This window comes from Naegleria lovaniensis (genome assembly GCF_003324165.1).
Source record: "Naegleria lovaniensis strain ATCC 30569 chromosome Unknown tig003, whole genome shotgun sequence".
NCBI lineage: Eukaryota > Heterolobosea > Eutetramitea > Acrasida > Naegleriidae > Naegleria > Naegleria lovaniensis.
Genome location: NW_025407825.1, coordinates 561,965 through 583,264, shown reverse-complemented (window position 1 = coordinate 583,264; position 21,300 = coordinate 561,965). Strand labels below are relative to the sequence as shown.

The following is a 21,300-nucleotide window of genomic DNA, read 5'->3' as shown; positions in this document are numbered from 1 at the left end:
CATACAATTAAATAACCACCGACCAACAGAAAGGGATGATAAAGAGGAGGATGCACAGACGGCGGCTGAATTGACCATAGAGCTTGAATGACCCATGAACGCTGACTGAAACTGAGGTGTTTGATTTGCAGAATTTGGAGAACCTTTCTCGATTTGTAATTGATGACAGGCAAAGAAAAAATTTCTTATTGACATTTGGCACAAGCAGCGACATTTTTCAAAACATCTCGTCATCAACAGTTTCCATCCACAAGCCTCCTTCGATTCCTAAGTATACACACACCTACTGAATATTATTTCTCATCGTATTTCAGTTTTCCGAAACGTGTTGTTGTCATCTTGTTTTTGAAATTGAAATTAATTTCATAAAACCAACACCACAAAATTTCCTTGTATCATCACAACATTTCATCCTAATCGATACACTACTGCTACTACTTGTTGATTGACAACCAATCATGAAAATCTCATCCTTCTTTAAAAAGAAAAAGAAATCTCAAGGCCAATACGAGAACTCGAGTCATGACAACACACCAACCACTCCGACTACGACGACAACAACAACAACAAACACATCCACAGGACTCTCTCGATCATCTCCTCAAAATCAATCCTCTCCATCCATTTTGATGGGATCATCCTCTCGATCATCACGTCGACAACATTCTCGTGATCAACACACATCTTCTTCCACAAGTGTTTCGAATGTGAAATCCACAAGTGAAGCCTATCCCAATTCAAAAATCTTTGGATTTCCTCTTCCTGAAGACGTGAATGATATTCCAAAATTTGTCTATCAATCCATCACGTATTTAACACAATATGGATTAACTGAAGAAGGTTTATTTAGAGTTTCAACTTCAAAAGATTGTTTGGATAAAGTGATTAGTGAATTAGAACATGATATTAACTTGGATGTGAATTTTGATAAATATGGAGTGCATTTGGCAGCTGCATTGTTGAAGATTTATTTTAGAGAGTTGAGTGATCCGTTATTGACATTTGACTGTTATGGAATGTTTATTGCTGCTGAAAGAATTCCTGATGAAGGTGCTCGATTGGAGACTATTAAGAAGGTTGTCAAGTTTTTACCGCCTAATTATTATACTACTTTGAAAATGTTGTGTGAATTTTTACATTTGGTGAGCCAAAATTCCAAGTCAAACAAAATGACAGCTGACAATTTAGCCATTGTCTTTGCACCAAATATTTTGAGAGAACGAGGAGAATTAGATGTCATGGATTTAATGAGACATGCAAAGTGGATCAATCATTTAACCAAAACATTAATTGAAAATACGGATTATATATTTGGAATGGGAAGTCCAAGAAGATCTGTGACATCCACTTCATCAACACCATCCAATAAGAATCCAACAACAAACGCTTCTGTTGATCAATCTTCCTCTCTATTGACTTCAAACAGTACCACGAGCACCACAACCAATAATTCAACCAATGATAACTCCAATGACAATGCAGAAGATAATTCCAAACTCATTATGGAGCTCGCTCAAATCAGACAAACTCTTGAATCCAACGATGAACATGAACGAATGCTTAGAAGAAGACAAACTCTTGAACGAAGAACATTTCTCTCGAGTACAGAACGAAAGAAAACAATTGCCAAAATGACACAACATAATCTTTTAGAAAGTATTTCGAATACGAATAACAATCAAGACAAGGACTCGTCAAATTCTCCAGCAACTCCTGGACCAAACTCTCCATCGACAATTCTCAATCATGAAACCACAAATACTCCATTTGAAGAAATTGTGACATCATCATTACCTGTTGCCTTGTCACCCACAAGAAAACCTCAAATGACTTCAACTACTCATGCTGGTGACACTTCTCCAAGAGTTATTCATGAACAGACCAGCACTGTAGTCACAGCAACAAGTCCAACTACTGCAAAAACAATAGTCACTTCATCGAATTCACAATCTTCAAAGAGTACCAGTAGCCCAACCATTGTCACCACATCAAGTGCCACTACTACGACTCCAACTAAAAAACCACTCACCACAGTTGTGAAAAAGAACAAGGATAGTTCGTTAATTACAGAATTCAAAAAGGCAGTACAAAAATACTTGTGCTCATCTAATTTATTTGGAATTGATGTAGATATTCAACTCTCTCAAGAAACAAACACTGTACTTGTAACATTATCTGGCTTAATTATTGGTGATACATCCTGTGATATTATTGAAACAGTCACAAGACTTGGAAAAGTTTCATATTTTGATCCATTAGATTCCGTGTTTAACGATATTGTTCCTAAACTTGCCAAACATCTCTCTCGTGATTTTAAGGTTAAAGTTCAATTCGATAATCTTCATGAATATGATTTAATGCTCGATGAGTGTCCAGAAATTATGTTAATTACATGTCTGCATTCCATTGCCAAATACTTTTTTGAATATTGTGATGATCCAAAATTGGATGATCAATTCTTTGTCGATTGGATTTTAACCATTTTCCCAACCATGACTTATTACCCTTATTATCACATGATTCTATATTGTCTCCTCATTAGACAATGTTACAAGGAAAAAGATTTTGACAAGTTGTCAAACATTTTGAAAACTTCTGATCAACATCCGTTCAGTAGAGACAAAATTTCACTCATTCATCACCACATAGAAGATGAAAAACCTCTCAACTATGAAAAACGAGCCTTTCTCATCAGCAAATTAATGGGAGGCAAAAATCCATTTTTCACAAATTACAACAAACAATTGGAATTTGCCAAACATTTTGGATTTATAATCACAGAAGTCTTGATGAGAGATTGTGCTTCAGAAAATCCACTCACACTCTTTGAACGATTTACTCTTCAAACAGATATTGCATCCATTGCTCGAGTTCGAACGTTTGATCAAAATAATGAAAGTGTCTTGTTTGATGCTATTCGAGTTCCAGATTTGGCAATTATGGAATTTCTCGTTGAGGAATGTCAAGTCGATGTGAATGCAGTGAATAATGATGGAATTTCTCCACTTACTCTTGTTAGAATTTTATACAATGGAATGGAAAAGGAAGAGCTTGAAGATTATCTCACCTTTGTTGGAGCTAAAGAAATCAAACCACAAAGTATTGACATTTTAACACATGACATGTGGAGACATATTTTCACATTTTTGGAATTGAAAGAAATTGCCACTTGGTGCAGAGTTTCTAAAAACTTTTATGGTCTCAATGTCATTGATAATGAAAAATTATGGATGGATATTTTTCAAAGAATTCAAACGGTAGAAACAGTGGCATTTAATCCGTTTTTAAAATTGACACAAATTTTACAAACTCGTGAATGTCGAATTAGTTTTAGATGTTTAGCAGAATTTAAATTTGAATTTAGATCTGAAGATATCACTTATTTTGTTTTTAATGAAAAAGATAAGAAGCATATGGAGATTCTAAATACCAACACAGTACTCATGGTCAACCCTCCAAAAATAGAAAGTTCACACTTTATTTCATTATTGCAATTTGTGTTTGGTGAATGTAATTTAGATGATTCAATTATTGCCATGTATGATCGAATTAAGGCAACGAAAAAGTCAGAAAAGAGCATGTTAAAATTTATTGAGGAACAAATTCCACACCAACACGTGACACAACTTACCAAATTTGTATATACCATGCAAAATATTGCAGTGAAGAGAGAAATGTTTAAGGATCGAGTTGCGAGCTCATCGATTTTATATTATTCGGTCATGGTTGATAATTATTGGTTTGTGATGGCATATAATACTCGACACAAGTTTATTGGAGTGATTATTGTGGCATCTGACAATCAGATTGAATAAATTGAATTTAGAAAAGGAGCCGAGATTGCAAAAAAAAATCATTCTGTTGAAAATTGTAAAGTGTAAGCCCGAGTTCCGAAATGAACCATTAGTTGTAAGGCGATGAATACTTTTGAAGCAAAAGGTTAATTAGATATCTGTTGTTGTACACATTCGAAGGGTGAAGCGAATAGCAAATGATTTCAGCCATTTCAGTCCGTTTATCGTTACTTCTTTCCATTTCCGATTTTAGTTGCTGCATTTCGAAAAGGGACATGTTTTTGGGAGGCGTCACTTTGGCTGTTTGTTGCGAAGGTGTCTTCTTAGTATTTCCAAATGGCATGGTCTGGGCTATTTTTCTTTGAATGTTGTTGCTGAAGTACATTTTTAAACAACCATCAACTGTTGTTTCAAATTGAATGATCATCTTCAAACATCACAACAAAACCAATTATTACCAAACAAGGAAGGATTTTAAATTCATTTTTATTTATTTGTAAAAGATGTGACAATCCCAAGTTGATCACTTCAAGCATGCTTTTTGTCAAAACGGGATTGTTTATTGTTATTCCGTTTTAGCAAACTCATAGGAGGATAAAACTGTGCTATCAGTCACTTCGTCCAAAACATAAGGACTGAGGAATGATGGAAGTGTAACCTCTTGACCCGCTACAGCTTCAACACTCAAAATAAAGGTTCCTTTTCCTTTACCATTAAGGTAGTGATTCAGTTCAAAGTAGTGATTCTTGTACACAAAACTATAAATCTTCTTTGAAATTGGTATTCTACTCTTATCCGCAGAGGTTGCAAGGTTGACGTAGGTTCTTGCGGAAATTGGTCGAGCAGAAACTGTTTCATAACCATCACCAGTTGTGGTAGTTGAGTGATAAGAGTAGGTAAAGACTCCATTTTGACCTCTTTTTACAATTCTTATAATATCTTTGTCGTTACTTGTTGGAAGGAAAATTTGTTCAAGGTCAATAATTTCATGCCGTAAATCAATGTCTACTTTTTGCATTGGCTTCAATAAGAAACGTCTTCGTGATGATTTAGCTCTTGGAAATCCGAGTTGATGTGAAAGAATGTTAAAAACTTTTTGTAATTTTTCATCAAAACTATTGACAGCATTGTCAACAATATACAATTGAGGATGACCAATGTAGGACGCTCTTAGCTTGTAGTCAAGCTCTCTGGCTTGTTCAATTGTTTCTGTTCTAACATTATTGTTTTCAAGAGTGTAATATTTTTCAGCTCCAATAGCTGTGGTGACAAGATGAATAACACAGTCATATCTCTGGTCACGAAGTTGTGGTATGGACCACCCATTCAAATCCATCAAAGCTTGCCACAAATCATCAGAGACGTATGCTTTTGGATCCAATGTTCCTCGATCACAAAGCAAAATTGTTGGCTTCTTGCTCACCTTAGCAAGTTCCCTAAAATTGTCCTCAATGGCCATCTGAGTCTTGATAATATAAGTCTCAAATGCCAAAACTTCCTCAACTGTTGACTTGTCAGTAACCTTGGCTCCACCTGTCATCAACAAGGTAGCAGCCTCTGGTATAATAAAAACTTGAAAACCAAGATTTTGCAAACGTTCTCTCAACTTGGTCATGGCAGAGCTTTTACCAGCACACGGACCTCCAGTCAAGACAACTCTAAATATTGGAGGAGTATCCTTATTGGGGTGAAAGGAAAGGCCCTTTGAATCCTCGGCTAGCACTTCCATGATTGCATTGAAGGACATTTCCACATTTTGGTTAATTAAGTCGTGTTCAGCAATGTTGGTATCATTGATTTCTTGTGCTACTTGTGGTTCGTTCTTATTGGTTTGGCCTTGCTGTAACATCATGGTAAGAGCACCAACACCTACAGCAGCAGCCACTCCTACAGCACAATAGCTTCCGAATTTTGATGAGGAAGGGTTCTGCTTGAATTCGTTTCCGTTATCATCATTTGATGATGAGGAAGAGGAATACCTCCGTTGTTGAATTTCAGTAAATTTCAAATATTGAGTACCCTTCTTAAAACGATTGTTGGGTTGTGAGAATGCCATCATCATGGGTGCAGCAATGACCGGAGATGATGATGAATACGATGACCTGGGCAATGAAAATAAACTTGTACGGAGACAGTTCATTTTTTTCGTTGCAACGTTTTAAAAGTCGAAAGCCCTGTAGTATTATTCTTGTTTCTTCTAATTAATATATTTATTAACCAACGAGAGATTTATTAAAGTGTATCTTCACTCATACACAATAAATAATACATTCTCTCGTACGGTAGGGTAATATTATAAAATCACAAGTTATGTATCTACATTAGCCACCACAATTAAATGGCATGAATTCATGAACACTCGCTTTTAAACTTGATGAGATGAATTTAATTGCTTTTCTCTCATCGCATAGACACTCAGGAATAATTCTACAATCATTCTCATAAAAGTTACTCCGAACAAAAAGGTCAATCCCGAAACCACTAACGAAATCAACAAGATGAATGTTGCATAGACGGCGTTAAAACCGCTATAATACATGACATTCAAACTCACAACCCAATAAATCAAATAGATGGCCATCAAGACATAACTCAAAATTAAAACGAGTGATGCGAGGGATCCTCCAATAAAACGTTGAAATTTGAAAGGCATGACTAAATCTTTGAGTGATGATTTCAAAGATGGTTGAGATGGAATGTATGAACATTGATCATTGGCAAAATAGGAAGTCGTGTGTGGGTAATTGCCTGCTGTGGGTTGTGGTGGTTGTTGAATGACTGGATAGTGAGAGGCTTGTTGAGTATGAATGTCGTGGTAAGCTTCGGCTTGGTAAGTAGACATGATGAAGAGAGATTTTTTTGATTTCTATCATTCGAACGAAATTGGAAAGGAGCTTTGGGGTTTGAACATCTCTTAAAAGTTGACAAGGCCACTCAACTGTTGCATCGAACAACAAGCTTGTTGTTGCTTGTGCGGTTTCAACAGTACAGCTTCAAAAAACCATTACGTTTTGACCATCGTGTGTAAATTAAATGTTCATTCAATTAATTAATTTAAACATTGTGTGGTGGGTCAATGTCTCCACACCTCATAAAGTATTTGATGTACAACTCAATCAATTGATCGTCATTCATACAAGGGCATATAATTGTTTCATCTGATTGTTGTTTCATTCTTGTTGCATTTGCAATCAATTGTAAAGCTCTTACAACATTAGCACAACTCAAATGTCCGTCGAGTGGTGATGAAGTATGTAAATGTTGAACTGTGTTGGGGAATAAATTAATAATACCAAAGATTGAGTTTTCGTTGGTCATGGTTGGATATCTTTCAGCATGATTCATTTCTTCTTTCAAAATTTCCACAAATGACAAATATGGAACGTCCTTAATATGACAAAATCCCATTCGTTTCATATTTCTTACAATATCATCCAAAGAGATGGAGGCGTTAGGATTTCCTTGATTCGTATTGATTAAATTGAACACATTCATTCTTTGTGTCTTTTCAAGCGAATACAAATATGGGTTCAATTCTGAAGTATTGGCAATTGAAATAATACTCTTTGAAACAAAATCAACAGGCACCATTTCCATAGGTTCGGTTGAGGATTGAGGAGCATACCCCAACTGAATGATACCACAAATAAGACGTGAGATCCATTCTCGAACATTAGAAAATCCATTCAATGAATGTCCAACAACAAGACCAGGTCTATAAATGACAATGGGGGCAATGTTCTTCTCTTCAATGGCCAATCTCAGTACATGTTCAGCAATATATTTAGTTTGTGGATATCCCGAAGAAAGAGCAGAGAAATTTTCAACACTGAGTGGAACAAACTCTTCTGCGATCATGGCTTGTTGTGGATTTGAATATTCACCAAGTAAACGAATTGGAACGACACTAATGGAAGAAATAAAATGCAATGATTTGAGCTTGTTTCCAGCTGTACATAGTTTCAAACATTCGACCACACTTCCGACATTCACACTTCTCAATTGGTCATAATTCATGATGAAATTCACATTCGCTCCGCAATGAATAATAGAATCGAGTTGTGTTGAGAGCTCATTCCATGTTTCTTCATTCAGTCCCAATCTAGGAAGAGCAATATCTCCAAGTAGAATTTTACATCTATTTTCAAAACTGTCTTGAATCAATTGAATATATTCTGTCGAGAGACCATGGCAGTATTGAACGATGTTATCTAAAACTCTTCTCTTGGCATCTTCGGGGTTTGCTCCTCTGGCAATGCAATAGACAGTGCAATTGAGGTTGTGAATCAATTGTTCACACAATAATCCAACACCAATAAAGCCTGTAGCTCCAGTGATCAAGATGTTATTCGGTGTTGAGTGCAGAATTTGAGTATTCATTGAGCTGAAAATCTGTGGCTCTTGTAGAGAAGGTATCGTCTCAAGGAAACTTCTCACTTCAGATTCAATCTCAGGTTGAGTCTTAAACCTTGGCTGATTTGTGAGGGAGAGATCATCATTATTCGCTCTGTCTTCAATCAGCTGCATAATCTTTTCAACAGGATCTGAATAATTCTTTCCTTGTAAAATCTTGTCAGCTGTTATATAAATTCCAAACTTTTCCATGAGAATATTTGAGAGACGAACAGAGCTCAGAGAATCAACGACTCCTCCATTTTGGAAAATAGTATTAAGTGTCGTTCTAAGCTCATCCTTGTTTTGAACAGAATCAATTGAAGAAATATCAGTCTCCTTTTCCACTTGATGATATAAATCTTCTAATGGCTGTTTATAAGCCTTATTCAACGCTGGACGACATGCTTTGAAGGAACTGGTTAGTTTACCATTTTCAGGTGTAAATTTCTCGGGATCAATAATGAATGCTTTTGGAATTTCATAAGATTCCAATTTTCCTTCTTTAGCAGCTACAACAATTTCTTCCATAATGACCTTGTAGGCAATGCTTCCTCTTGAGTAATCTAACACATCTTGAACTGGAAGATTTTGTTGTGTCAAAACATGGTTCACTTTTTCCTTGAGAATGTGAACATTCTTTGGAACGACGACAGCCACCAAGAAGGACTTTAAAGAGTTGCCATAAATAAACATTTGATCAATGTAATTGGTTCGAGAAATGAAGAGATTTTCAAGATTTTCTGGAGCCACAAATTCACCCTGACTCAATTTGAAAATATTCTTTCTTCTGTCAATGACACGCACTTTGCATTGCTTCTTGTCAATTTCTCCACAATCACCTGTACGATAATAACCTTCTTCATCAATTAATTCTTTAGTTTTTTGAGGATCTCTGTAATAGCCGGGAATGCATGTCTTGGATCTCACACAAATTTCACCTCTTGCATATGGCTCATCAGTGATATAGTAATTGAGTTCTGGAACATCTACAAGCTTAATTTCAACATCTTCTAAAATTAATTTATGCTTTGGAAGTTGAGCATTGTCTTGAATAATCTTATCGGTGAGATAGGTTTGCTCGAATTCTCCTCTGTCCACCCTATAATTATTATTGCATGTCAATTAAATTACAAATAGTCAATAATGTTGTTTAAACTTACCATGATATGGAGCCACATTCAGTGCTTGCATAACCATTGAATACTGGAATTTTGAAGCACTCTCTGAGGAATTTGATAACTTCAGGCGAAGTTGAAGCACCACCTGTGACCATACTGGTGAGCCTTCCACCAAGAATATGTCTAAATTCTCTAAATAAAATATGTTCGGGAACTGGTTCTGCACTTTCTGCGTTCTTCTTCTTCCTGTTTTGATATTCCGCAAGAATCATGTTATAGAAACGAGGCGTTGTTGAAAGAGTGACAGGTTGAATGGATGCAAAATCTTCAAATATTCTATCCATTTCTCCACAAAATATTCCCACTCGTCCACCGTTCATTAAACAAATAGTAGTGTTCGTTCTATCAGTGATATGCGAGAGAGGGCTGAAGGAAATACAAACCAAAGGATGATTTTGATACAATTCGTGTTGAAGTTGTGAGTTATAGTGACTATCGGTAATAATTGCTCCTTTTGGTTCGGTAGAGGTCGATCCAGAAGTATACACAATTGTGCAAATATCGTTAACACTCTTGTTGGTTCTAATACTTTGTTTGAGTTCATCTGAAAAGGTAGGGAATGTAGCAAAAGTACTCTCTTCAATGGAAGACATGTCTGTAAGTTCAATATCAAGCTCCTTGGCAAGTAGTTTAGCTTTCCAATCTAATTCAAAATCTTTCTTGTCAATATAATTCAAAAAGACAAAATCATCATCGCTCAAATTCCAATCGCAAAGATCGCCGATTGTAACGTTGAGATTAATAGCATCTTCTTGAGGATATCTATTTTTCAAAAGATAATAATATGGAAAAACACCCTCAGATTGATCCTTGATATAGCCGGTAATCGTTTTCAAACCTTGTTGATAGATTCTTCTCTTGTCTTGCAAGAATTGATCAAAACTTCCATGGTCAGAGAAGTATTGTTTAGAAAATTCTTCAACTTCAAAGTCCTGTATCAACAAGCTATCCATTTGAACGATGGCCTTCACACTTGGTAGCAAACCATTCTTACAGAGTTTCAAGAATTTCACAGTCAACTCTCTACTGCACACCACGACAGGAATTTCTGAATTGTTCATAATTTGAATAATTTCATGAGAGACTGATTTCATGTCATTGACACTCTCCATGTTAAAAATATCATCAGAAATGCATTCTACTTTTGCTTTGGGTAATGGTACAGAAACCATTGCTTGTGTTAATACAGCCCAATCTGCCACAAACCAATCAGGTCTATTGATTGAACAGAGTCCAACAAAACCACGACCCATTTCATCTTGTGATTGACGAGGTTGTAACACCAACTTTTCATTGTTAAATCTCATTCGAAGACCATTTCCAAAACGTAACACTCTTTCATGCAATTGTGAATAAGTGAACCATCGATGATGCGGTTCAAAAACTCCATGATTTAACTTTCTTCTATATCCAAGACCAGGACGATCTGGAAATGCCATCAATGAGTTATTAATGGTCTCTGCCACATAGGCACCTTTTACCAACCAATGCAAATGAGCTGGATGTTTCGTCCTCTTGACAATAAAAGTGTCATGGATGGGATAAGAAAATCGATTGGCCATTTGATTGGCAATCTCTTTCCATTGATCGAGACTCTTCTTGGACCATTCTTCCATACTCACATTAAATTCATCAACGGATTGTCCAACCTCTAAACAATGCATTTTGGGAGTATTCGTAGGAATCTTTTGTTTTGAATAATAACATGTCTCTTGATAGACATCTCTGTAATAGGGTTCATATTTGTAAAAATAGACACCTATTTGTTTCTGATATTGTGCGCCATCTTCTCCCAAGGCTATTCCCAAATCTAAAGGCCGAGTAGGATCAAAGATTTCGGGATCAAACAAAATCGTACTTAAAAAGGCACTCGGAACAAAACCAACGTGTTGCGAGGAATTGGAAGAGGTACTATTATTCATTTGATGATCATACAAACGACATCCACTTTGTTTGACCTTCCTGATATCGACTTTTTGAACAAGAGACCATCCGAGTCCAGTTTCAAATTCTTTCAAAATCAACACCAAATCACCAAGTTTGAGAGAAAGAATATTACTGTCATTGTCGGACGATGATGATTGATCTTTTTGTTCATCGACATAGTCCTGAATGGCAATTGCATAGTGTCGAAAATTGAACATTTTTTTGTGTGTGAAACAGAAACTCGCATGAACCTACAGCGGCCAGTATAACAAGAAAAGGAAATGAGTACCAAGTTCATGATCTTGGTGAAAAAAAAGAACCGTAATGTATGTTAAACATGGTGTGGTTGAGGTAAATTCACGTGGTGAGTTAATATAAACCTTTTGCTCATTCCCGAATATATTGTACCATAAGTCCTTACCACTGTACATTCCAACGAATATTTGAATATTCAAAGTAACAAGAGTGCACTCCAGATGACCCGACAAAACGATCATACGCTAGCACTAATCCCATTCATAGGGCGATGAATCCAATCCATTGGACACTTACAACCACGACTCGTATCATATTCCTTGATGGCCATCGGTGTGAGGATTCCCTTCTTTTGCTAATTTCCGATTCGGGATTTAAGCCAAAACACAAAAAAAAATGTCATTGATGAAAACAACCACCACAACGACTATGAATTCGGGTTCTGAATCCATGAAAACGAACTCGACCACCACAAGTACGACCACACCAAAACCACCCAATGCAAGAACACTCTCACACACTCAGAATTTTTACTTTGGTGGTTTATCGGGAATGATGGCTACGAGTGTGGTTCAACCCATTGATTTGATCAAGGTTGGTAGTTAAAAGGTTTTTGAGGCTTGTTTCATGGTATATGATGATTGTTGCAATGATCATGTCCGATGTAATCTTTGATGTGGATCATCAACCATATTCTGATCTTTGATCATTTGGTTCAATGAAATAGACAAGAATGCAATTGGCAGGGGCAAAACCATCGTTGATTGGAACCTTGTCTAAAATTATTAATGAAGAAGGAGCTAAAAGATTATATAAAGGATTGGATGCTGCATTGTTTAGGCAGGTATAGTATCAGTAGTTATAAACATGCTCTGAGATTTTGAACTTGTGTGACCGACCATTCATGATATCATGATTAGATTACATACACCACCACAAGATTGGGAGTGTTTAATACATTGCAAGATTATCTTACCTCAACAGATGCCAATGGTAAGAAGGTTCAACCAAACTTTGCAATGAAAATTGCTTCTGGAATGGTTGCAGGAGGAGTGGTAAGTTGACATGGTTCCATAATTGGATTGAATTGTCTAATGAAATGGATTTTTAATATGGAGTAGGGAGCTCTGGTTGGTAATCCAGCAGAAGTTTGCTTGATTCGTTTGACAAGTGGAAAGTACAATTACAAACATGTGGGAGAAGCACTTGTTCGTATTGTTAAAGAAGAAGGTATTGCACGTCTATGGAGAGGAACTACACCGACCGTCACAAGGGCTGTCATCTTGAATGCTGCTCAATTGTCATGTTATTCGCAAGCCAAAGAAATGCTTTTGAAGTATAACATGATGAAAGATGGCCTTGGATGTCACATTGTCAGTTCCCTTATTAGTGGTTTTATGTGTACAGTTGTCAGCATACCTGTGGATCTTGCAAAGACAAGATTGCAAAGTATGAAAGTAGATCCAGTAACGCTTAAACCAGAATATTCAGGATCTTTGGATGTTATCACCCGTGTCGTTAAGAACGAAGGATTTTTCAGCCTTTGGAAAGGATTTACACCATACTTCCTGCGTTTAGGACCGCATACCGTTCTCACATTCGTTTTTCTTGAACAATTCAGAATGAATTTCGGACAATAGTGAGAACTGTTAATGATTTTTATATTTGTTTACTTATGGATAAAATTGTGGGAAAAAAAGTAAAAAGAATAAATGTGTGTTAACTCAATTTACATCATGTTGGATCACAAAGAAATCATGTTCACACAGCCTACAAGAATTACAGATTTCGATTTATTTGTTCAAAACTTGCTTGCCAAACCGTACAAAGAGGTCGAGAAGCACTAGTCTTACTTCTCTGTGTTGGGTAAGTAATAATTTAGTGAAGAGAGGATAGAATTTAGGTAAATATCTGGAAAATTGTTCATCAGAGAAAGATGCATAAACTTCCAAAAGGGAAACAATGACAGGTACCAAAGAGGCCATTAATTTTGTGCCACATAACACGACATCCTGTTGGATGCTCAAATCTGCATTGCTATTTGGATAAGGTAAAATTCCAATATGCTGCAAATAGGTAATGATTGTAGTCTGACTAATGTCAATGATTCTTTTTTCTCCAACTTGTTGTCTCTCTGAAATACTGGACGAGCATAGCATGGAGCAAAGGTTGACATAGACAGTGAGTGCTGTCATTTCAATTTCAATTTCGTGTTCGTTTTCAGCATTGCCCTTTTGTCTGCTATTGAACTCTTTTGAGTTGTGGTGACACGTCAATAAAGAATCCAATAATTGTTCAATATGCTCAAGTTTCATATGTTGGTGTTGGGTATTAACAATTTCATTGGTAGTGTGGATAATCTTGAGTCGAATTCTGCTATCAATTGTAGATTTTAGCTTCAAATTCACGCCTAATAAATTATTCAGTTCTGAACATATTCTATCCCATTGTTCAGAAGTAAACATTGAGCCACAAAGTTTAACGAAGAGCTTAAATGACTCGTTACCAATTTCAGCCAATTTCTCATTCTTAACTTTTCTTTCAACAACATGAACACCTCCTTCAGTACTTTGAGATTCTTTGGTATCCTCCACTTTAAAGAAGCAGTAAACAGCAATCATTGTCAATATGTCATTAAACAAGAAACTAATTGAGGAGAAGTATTGTGCAAAGAGTGTAATCATCAAGCTTAAGGATTTGCGGCATGTTGTGTTGATCCAGCTTTCATCCATAATGTTTGGCTGCTTGATTTCATCAAACACAGGGAAAAGAACTCCAGTGAAAACAACCTCCCAAAACTTGGGAGAGAATCTATCTCCAATCTTTCGATTGATAAGAATTTCTTCGAACATGGTCTTTAAAGCAGTAGCTCTAACCTCTTCTCGTCTATCATCACTGATTAAGCTTGCCAATCCAGTCAATATTGGGAACCAAAGTTTGAAATGAACGTCGTCATCATTATACACTTCCACGTTCTTGATTGCGTCAACCTTGTTATTCACAATATGCAATGCACAAAGCTTCAAGAGAGAAATTGCAGAAAGTGAAATGTTCGAATCAGCAATGTTTCTAGCGAATGCAGTCAAGCATAACACGCAATCTACAAACGATTCGTTTTGTTGGATTTGGTTGAAGTAATCAACATCACCATTATCTTTCATCATCGATGTGACATACTTGAATCCTTCATCAGTAACTGGAGATCCACAAGTGGCTGCTTGAGCGAAAATTTGTAGAATAGTCTTCCATCCAGATTTGATGTTGTTGTATCTTCCCAAGATCATTTGCCCAACGCATTCAACGGTCAAGAGTCTAATTTCGGTCTTGTTACTTTGTTGAATAATTTGAAGGAATGGTTTTAAGAAGTCACGTTGGAAATGGTAGTTAGCAAGCTCATCCTGTTCCAAGAACTTCATTGACAATTGACGCAAAGAGTCAATAGCATTCATTGCAATAGTCAAATCGTCATGAGTACCAACAGTAATAAAATGTTTACCCATATGAACCCATAACTTTGACCATACAATTTTGATTCTATTAATGTTATAGTGAGCAACTTCTATCAGCTTTTGTAAGCTGAATGTACGTGGTACAGGATTGATATTAATATTACCCGTACAAGTCATACGGTTGGCTTTTGGATTAATTTCGTCATTAGAAACGCCGCATAGTCCCTTCACAAAGCTTTCAATAGCGTCATCGCTGAGCTCTCCAGATTTCACAAATATCTTATCAATTACCAAATGGTCAATGTTGTTGTTTAAAATAGTGTTTGAATTAATTTGTTCTGGAGTCAATTCAATTGTCATTCTAGCAGCGGATTTGTTGTTTCTATTTTTGTTTTGTGGCACATCTGATTGAAGTCTTTCTAACTGGGATATACACTCCAAAATATTTGCCCAGCTGTCTTTGAGATAATTGCCTTCAGTCTCAGCAATTTTCAACAGCAGTTTGATGGCCTTTACGTGCCTATCTTGCATAATATATCTGTTTTTGAGCGTATCTTGTGTTTGGTGAAGATGATTAGCATCGTTTTGTGATTCATATTCTTTCTCAGAAATTGTCAACTTTGTGAAATGACATAATGTTTGAACAAAAGCCAGTCTTTCGGTTGCCATGTCAAAGTGGGAAGTAACATGAATTGCGGATTCTAGACCTCGCAAGCTGTTGTCGTGCACCTTGCTGTCAATAAATTTATCTTTCTCAAGAGCAACCTTAAGTGCGTCTTTAAACAGCTCCCAAGTTGTCTCCATCATGCTCTTTACGTGAGTGATATGATTTGCAATGAAGAATTGATCATCAGATTCACCTTGAGATTGACTGCTTTTCAGCATATTTCTTGTTTCCTTTTCTAGCTTTTCACTTTCCAGTGTAAACAGCAATCTCTTTTTTCTTGGGTTTTGTTGCGCTGCGAGTATTTGTTGCTTATCTTGCGATTGTTGAACTTCTTGCTCCATCTCATCGTCTTTCAACTTAATTTCATTGTTTTTGATACTGTTGTAAATTATTTCTTGATACTTGTGGTCGATGTCTCCTCCATCGTTAATGCCTCTGTTGTTCGCAATGAAGGCCTCTAAAGACATTCTTTCACGGAAATTGAAGGCAGGGTTGTGTAATTCGGTATTCAACATGATCACTGAATAAGCAAACACATAACAAGCATCAGCATTGGCAAAAACATGGGATTTTCCATTGTCTTTGAAAAACTTTTCTGCAAACTTTTGCACTACTCTGTCAATTTGCTGGCCCTCTCCTGGCAATCTGAAAGTGTTCAAATAGTTTCTGAATGCCTTGTCAAAGGACATACCAACAAATGATTGTAGTTCAGTGAAAGCATGTAAAATGTCAGAATTAACTCCTTCTCCCAAATATTCTCCAATCATCTTCTTTGAGAATCCTTCTGCTGTATACAGTAGTTTGGCTACCGCTTCTGCATATTCAGCCTTATCGGTTTTTTCAGGATCAGGAAGCTTTCCGATATCTACGAGATATTTAATACCTTTTTTAGGACTCCTGTTGAATAATTTAGCACCTTCTTTCATACCAATCTTCATGTTTCTTTGCTTTTCGAAAAACTCTCCTTCTGTCATATCCTCAGCATGGCTGACTGCTTCGTTGTTGGCTGATACTGATTGTTTTTCTGTCATCCACTTAACTAGTGACTCAAGAATTGTAACAAGCGCATTCAAAGAAGCTGTCTTGAGTTTGAGCTCTTGATTTGGTGTCATCCATTCTCCTTCTGCTTGGAGATTTTGAACCACGTTACATAATTCACCAACAATTTGTTCGTAAATGTTGATAGACTCCAAAGCACAATCATAATTTACGAAAATATCGAGAAGGGTTTGAGGGTCTTGAGCAACAAAGTTCAATACTTGAATGACCAGCATTTTGTGATGATAGGTACTATTCTCACTGTGTAAAATACGAAGGAAGTTTGTGAGAAATAGACGAATTTCTCCTTTCAAATATGTTTTAAAATACTTGATAAGGGATTTAAATATAGAAAGGGAAAGAGAAAAAATGGGAGGAATGGGACTTGTACAATTTCTAAGTAGAGATAAACACAAAAACTGTTTGATATCTGCAATAAAAGTCTCAGATGTTCTAAAAACTGGTCCACTGTTTTCCAATACATTGTGAATGAGTTCAAGTGATAATAATCTACTTTTGAGCTCTAAGGAATCGGGTGTTGGACTACACAACAAAACATGTAAATAAAATCCTTGAGTCAAAACTAAATATACTTACTTCTTTGGAAGTTGCTTCATGGCCAATCTACACAATGCTCTGAAAATGAAGAAAGCATCTTTTTGATATTGATTGTCAAAAACTGGAGTGTTTGATTGATCGTCAGATTCTGATCCTGTTCGCTTATGTTTGTGAGGTTTTTCCGATGATTGGTCATCGATTCCATCTTCTTCATCGTCCTCATTTTCTAGATCGTATTGTTGTTGTTCCAAAATTTGTTGGGCTACGTCGTTGATAATGGTATCAACGTATTCGCTGATGAGTTCCTCGGTAGGTTTTTGTTCGTGATTTGCAGCATTAGCACCTTCGTCTTCTTTAACATCTTGTTGTGCTGATTCTTGCTTGACTTTTGGTGGTTTAGATTCCATTCTTTGGAAGATGATATTTAGCATTTGATTAAGAGTTGCTTGAGCTGTCTTTCTGTTAATTTCATTCTTAGATACCAAGTGAATATTGAAACAAGTTTTGACTGTTAACCTGAGGCTCCTTCCATGGATATCACATGATGTTACTGCAGTCAACAGAGCTTTGATGATCTGTAATTGAACATTATCATCCTGTGTTGGGTCAAAACAATTAGAAATTGTAGCAACCACTACATCAACCAAAAGATCGCTCTTCCCTGCATACGGAATTTTGCTGTCAATGTATCCGTATGCCATCATTTTGTGAAGACAATCCAATGCGGGTTCTACAATTGTTGGCTTTTTAGTAGCACAAGCAAGTTCAAGAGGTTTAAAGTATCGGTTTGGATTTTCGGTCATGTCTTTCAGTACATCGGATTCGTTCTTTTCCAACTTTTTCATTACATCTACTCAAAATCGATCGACATGATGATCCGCAAGTTGATAGTAGTTTCATTAATTTCGTACATAACAATTTGTAATGAATTTCATATCAATAAAACAAAGCATCCACAACATTGTTCAACACTTGTGATGAGAATATCTCTGTCATTAAAATTCTAAACACATACCAATAACTTCCTGGCAAGCATTCTTCACATCTGTTTGTTTCTTCACCAAATTCTTCAATATCTTCTCCATTGATAGCATATAAAAGACGTTCATGGCCTGTGTCGTTGTCGTCCCAGCATTCGTCGGGGCCTTTCTCAACTGAAACATATTGTTGATGATGTTCATTTTTTATAAGTCTGTTTGATGATTGAATTCGTGTTGCGGGTGATGATGATGACATGGCTGCCTCTCAACGACTCTCAAAAGTGTTTTGTTAATTAATAGAAACGGATCAATGGAGCATGGGAAAGAACAGCAGATTCGAATGCAGCAACAATCAGCCCAAACGAAAACAAAAATGACGACTCCTCGCACTCCCGTTCAGAGGTCTTCATCGAACCGACAAATGCTTTCACCAGCAATGGCGCATGGAGATGATGACATCGAACCACAGGCCACTCCACTCTCAGACCTAGTTACACCAGACACCGAAAGAGAACGATCTCGGATGCTGCTAGCGCAATTTTATGGCTCCATGATGTCGGATCAGGACGGAGAGTTTGCATCATCAAGTGCTGCCACCCCTGTGAATAACAAGCAAGTTTTTGATACGAGTGATTTAGGTAGGTGAATAATAATAATAATTATTCAAATTCGGATAACAATGTTATTATAATGTAATTCATGATCACACTCGTTTGAATTAAACAACAACAATAGACAGCAGTCATTTCAATCCTGATGATTTTCTGAAGAAGACTATAACAAACAAGTCTGTCGATGAACTATTGGTTCAAGAGGACTCTCTTAAAAAACAAACAAAGAAGCTTGATACGTCACTTCAAATGTTAGTCTATGAGAATTATAACAAATTTATCACAGCTACAGATACTATTAAAAAGATGAAACATCATGTGGAAGGAATGGAGGATGAAATGAAAAGTCTTTTGCAAAATATGGACAAAATCACAGGTTGTTCGGAAACTATTAATTCAAATCTTCAAAACAAGAGAGACAAAATTGAAAGGCTCTCAAGTGTGAACAGAACTTTGAAGAAGATGCAGTTTTTGTTAGAGCTTCCTACGAGATTGAATGAATGTATCGAAATGAAGAAGTACAACGTGGCTGTGAAATATTTCTCTATTGCCAACAAAATATTTACCAAGAATGCCAATCTCTCTGGTTTCAAAAATATTGAAAAAGAATCCAATGACGTAATTCAAAAGATGAAAGATACGATTGAAAAAGATGTAATGAACATTACAGACGATAATGATCCTCGAGTTCAAGATTATTTGAAAATTTTAATCGATTTAGAAGTTCCTATTGACAGAGTGAGAGATGCTTATTTGAAGATTAGAGCCGACTATTTGAAAAATCAAATGGAAAAGGTGATGCAAGAAACAGAGAATAGTAGATATACAACAACGAATGATCGTGTTAAATCTCTGAATACTTGCTTCCTGAAGGCTATCCAGACATACTACTACACTTATCAAATGACTTTCCTTACAAATGATCCAAAGATTAGAAAACAAACTACGGCTGAGCAACTTTCAAAAGACTTTGTTGAATGGACAAAACAACTATTTATCTCATATTTTGAACACATCAGAATTTTACTTCTCAAGTCTCAAACAACCAATGAAGATTTGAAGGCAGCTTTAAAATCGTTTTGCAATGAGTCAGTTGCATATATCAATGAAATTCCAAACAACAAATTGCAAGACAGAGTTTATAACCTTGTTGGAGATACTGTCATGACCTTCTTAATTAAGCAGATGGACACAGTCAAGCAAAACACTGAACAAAATTTACAAAAGCTTGCTGAAACTCCAGAGACAACTAAACCACATCAATTGACAAAGATCATTGAGGAAACCATTCAAAATTTGAAAAAAGATTTGGAACTGGGACTTAATAATTACCAACAGTTTATTCTTGCAGAAGAGGAGGTTGCTAGCCCTTTGGCATGGGTCATGCAATTCAAGGATAAAATATTTAAGAACTGGATCAAGTCCATGTGTGTAGAGTTTATCGATTCATTACTTTTGACGTGCAAAGATTTTGGAACGCCTCACAGTAGAGTTGCCATTTTGACACCAGAGCAATTCAAAGTACGTAAGGTGACGTCTGTAGGAGCACTATTACTTGCCAAACTTTGTACAAAATTACCATTAAGAGATTTTAAGCAATTGCTCCGAGAAAAGTTTACTGCTCTTGACACAAACGCTCGATCTAAAAATCGTGATATTGATGAGGATGATACTCTGTTCAACATTGAGAATATGGAACTCAGAATCAAAGAATGTAGCTCGCATTTGATTGTATATTATGTGGAAATTCAAGCAAGAAATGTTTCAAAGGTCATACGGACAGGAATGGAGACCCATAACTGGTTAGAAACAGATGTACCTAGAGATGTCAGGCATGTGATCAGAGTCACAGTGACCGATCTCATCAGTATTAGAAACCAACTCATTGAAATGTTTCCACCAAGTCAAATTCATGACATTGATCCAGAAAAGAGTGATTCTGGTCGAAGCGGTAGAAGTACACGAAGTGCTGGAGAGTCATCCTTCACATATGGAGCTTTCAATTCAGAATCTTCTTCCATGAAATATAGCCAAAGCTCTGAAGTTGTGAAAGACGTCATGAGAATATTCAACAAGAAGTTAGCTAACTTTACCATCAAAATGCCAAGATATTTCCAAAGAGCTGGTGATTCTAGTTTCAGTGGCAATGAAATCTTGACAGAAATTGTTAAAATTGTGGTCAAGACTTTGGAGGAATGTGTCAGAAGCGTGACCTTTGGTAAGAATGGGTTCCAACAGTTACAAGTGGATATTGCATTCATGCAACAAAAGTCAGTGAACCTCATTGAGGATAAATCCTTCCTACCCTCTCTCATGCAAGAAGTGATGGCAAGTTGTGCAGAAAGATGTATTTCAGCCACACCTCTCGAAAGTACCATTGTTCAATCCATCATTAGCAAATACATGACCGAGGATTCATCAGATTCCATCAGCAGTAAGCAATAAACGA

At 36.4% G+C, this 21,300-nt stretch overlaps 7 protein-coding genes across 7 annotated transcripts; 3 read left to right on the top strand and 4 right to left on the bottom strand.

Moving 5' to 3' along the window:
- Positions 1-458: 458 nt before the first annotated feature.
- Positions 459-3,815, top strand: C9374_009712 (uncharacterized protein; the record flags this gene model as incomplete). The annotated part of the gene is made up of 1 exon (XM_044699930.1): positions 459-3,815. One exon carries the CDS (start codon positions 459-461, stop codon positions 3,813-3,815), a length of 3,357 nt encoding a protein of 1,118 aa, XP_044555029.1.
- A 544-nt stretch (positions 3,816-4,359) lies between these two features.
- On the bottom strand, positions 4,360-5,934 carry C9374_009711 (uncharacterized protein; the record flags this gene model as incomplete). The annotated part of the gene is made up of 1 exon (XM_044699929.1): positions 4,360-5,934. One exon carries the CDS (start codon positions 5,932-5,934, stop codon positions 4,360-4,362), a length of 1,575 nt encoding a protein of 524 aa, XP_044555028.1.
- Positions 5,935-6,159: 225 nt separating this feature from the next.
- Positions 6,160-6,636, bottom strand: C9374_009710 (uncharacterized protein; the record flags this gene model as incomplete). Its single annotated transcript, XM_044699928.1, has 1 exon — positions 6,160-6,636. One exon carries the CDS (start codon positions 6,634-6,636, stop codon positions 6,160-6,162), a length of 477 nt encoding a protein of 158 aa, XP_044555027.1.
- A 212-nt stretch (positions 6,637-6,848) lies between these two features.
- Positions 6,849-11,511, bottom strand: C9374_009709 (uncharacterized protein; the record flags this gene model as incomplete). The annotated part of the gene is made up of 2 exons (XM_044699926.1): positions 6,849-9,288; positions 9,350-11,511. The coding sequence occupies 2 exons, from the start codon at positions 11,509-11,511 to the stop codon at positions 6,849-6,851; spliced, it is 4,602 nt and encodes a 1,533-aa protein (XP_044555026.1).
- Positions 11,512-11,944: 433 nt separating this feature from the next.
- Positions 11,945-13,188, top strand: C9374_009708 (uncharacterized protein; the record flags this gene model as incomplete). Its single annotated transcript, XM_044699925.1, has 4 exons — positions 11,945-12,142; positions 12,276-12,392; positions 12,469-12,603; positions 12,670-13,188. 4 exons carry the CDS (start codon positions 11,945-11,947, stop codon positions 13,186-13,188), a joined length of 969 nt encoding a protein of 322 aa, XP_044555025.1.
- A 153-nt stretch (positions 13,189-13,341) lies between these two features.
- Positions 13,342-18,423, bottom strand: C9374_009707 (uncharacterized protein; the record flags this gene model as incomplete). The annotated part of the gene is made up of 3 exons (XM_044699924.1): positions 13,342-17,245; positions 17,300-18,110; positions 18,276-18,423. 3 exons carry the CDS (start codon positions 18,421-18,423, stop codon positions 13,342-13,344), a joined length of 4,863 nt encoding a protein of 1,620 aa, XP_044555024.1.
- Positions 18,424-18,613: 190 nt separating this feature from the next.
- C9374_009706 (uncharacterized protein) lies at positions 18,614-21,296 on the top strand (the record flags this gene model as incomplete). Its single annotated transcript, XM_044699923.1, has 2 exons — positions 18,614-18,878; positions 18,976-21,296. 2 exons carry the CDS (start codon positions 18,614-18,616, stop codon positions 21,294-21,296), a joined length of 2,586 nt encoding a protein of 861 aa, XP_044555023.1.
- Between the last annotated feature and the right edge of the window lie 4 nt (positions 21,297-21,300).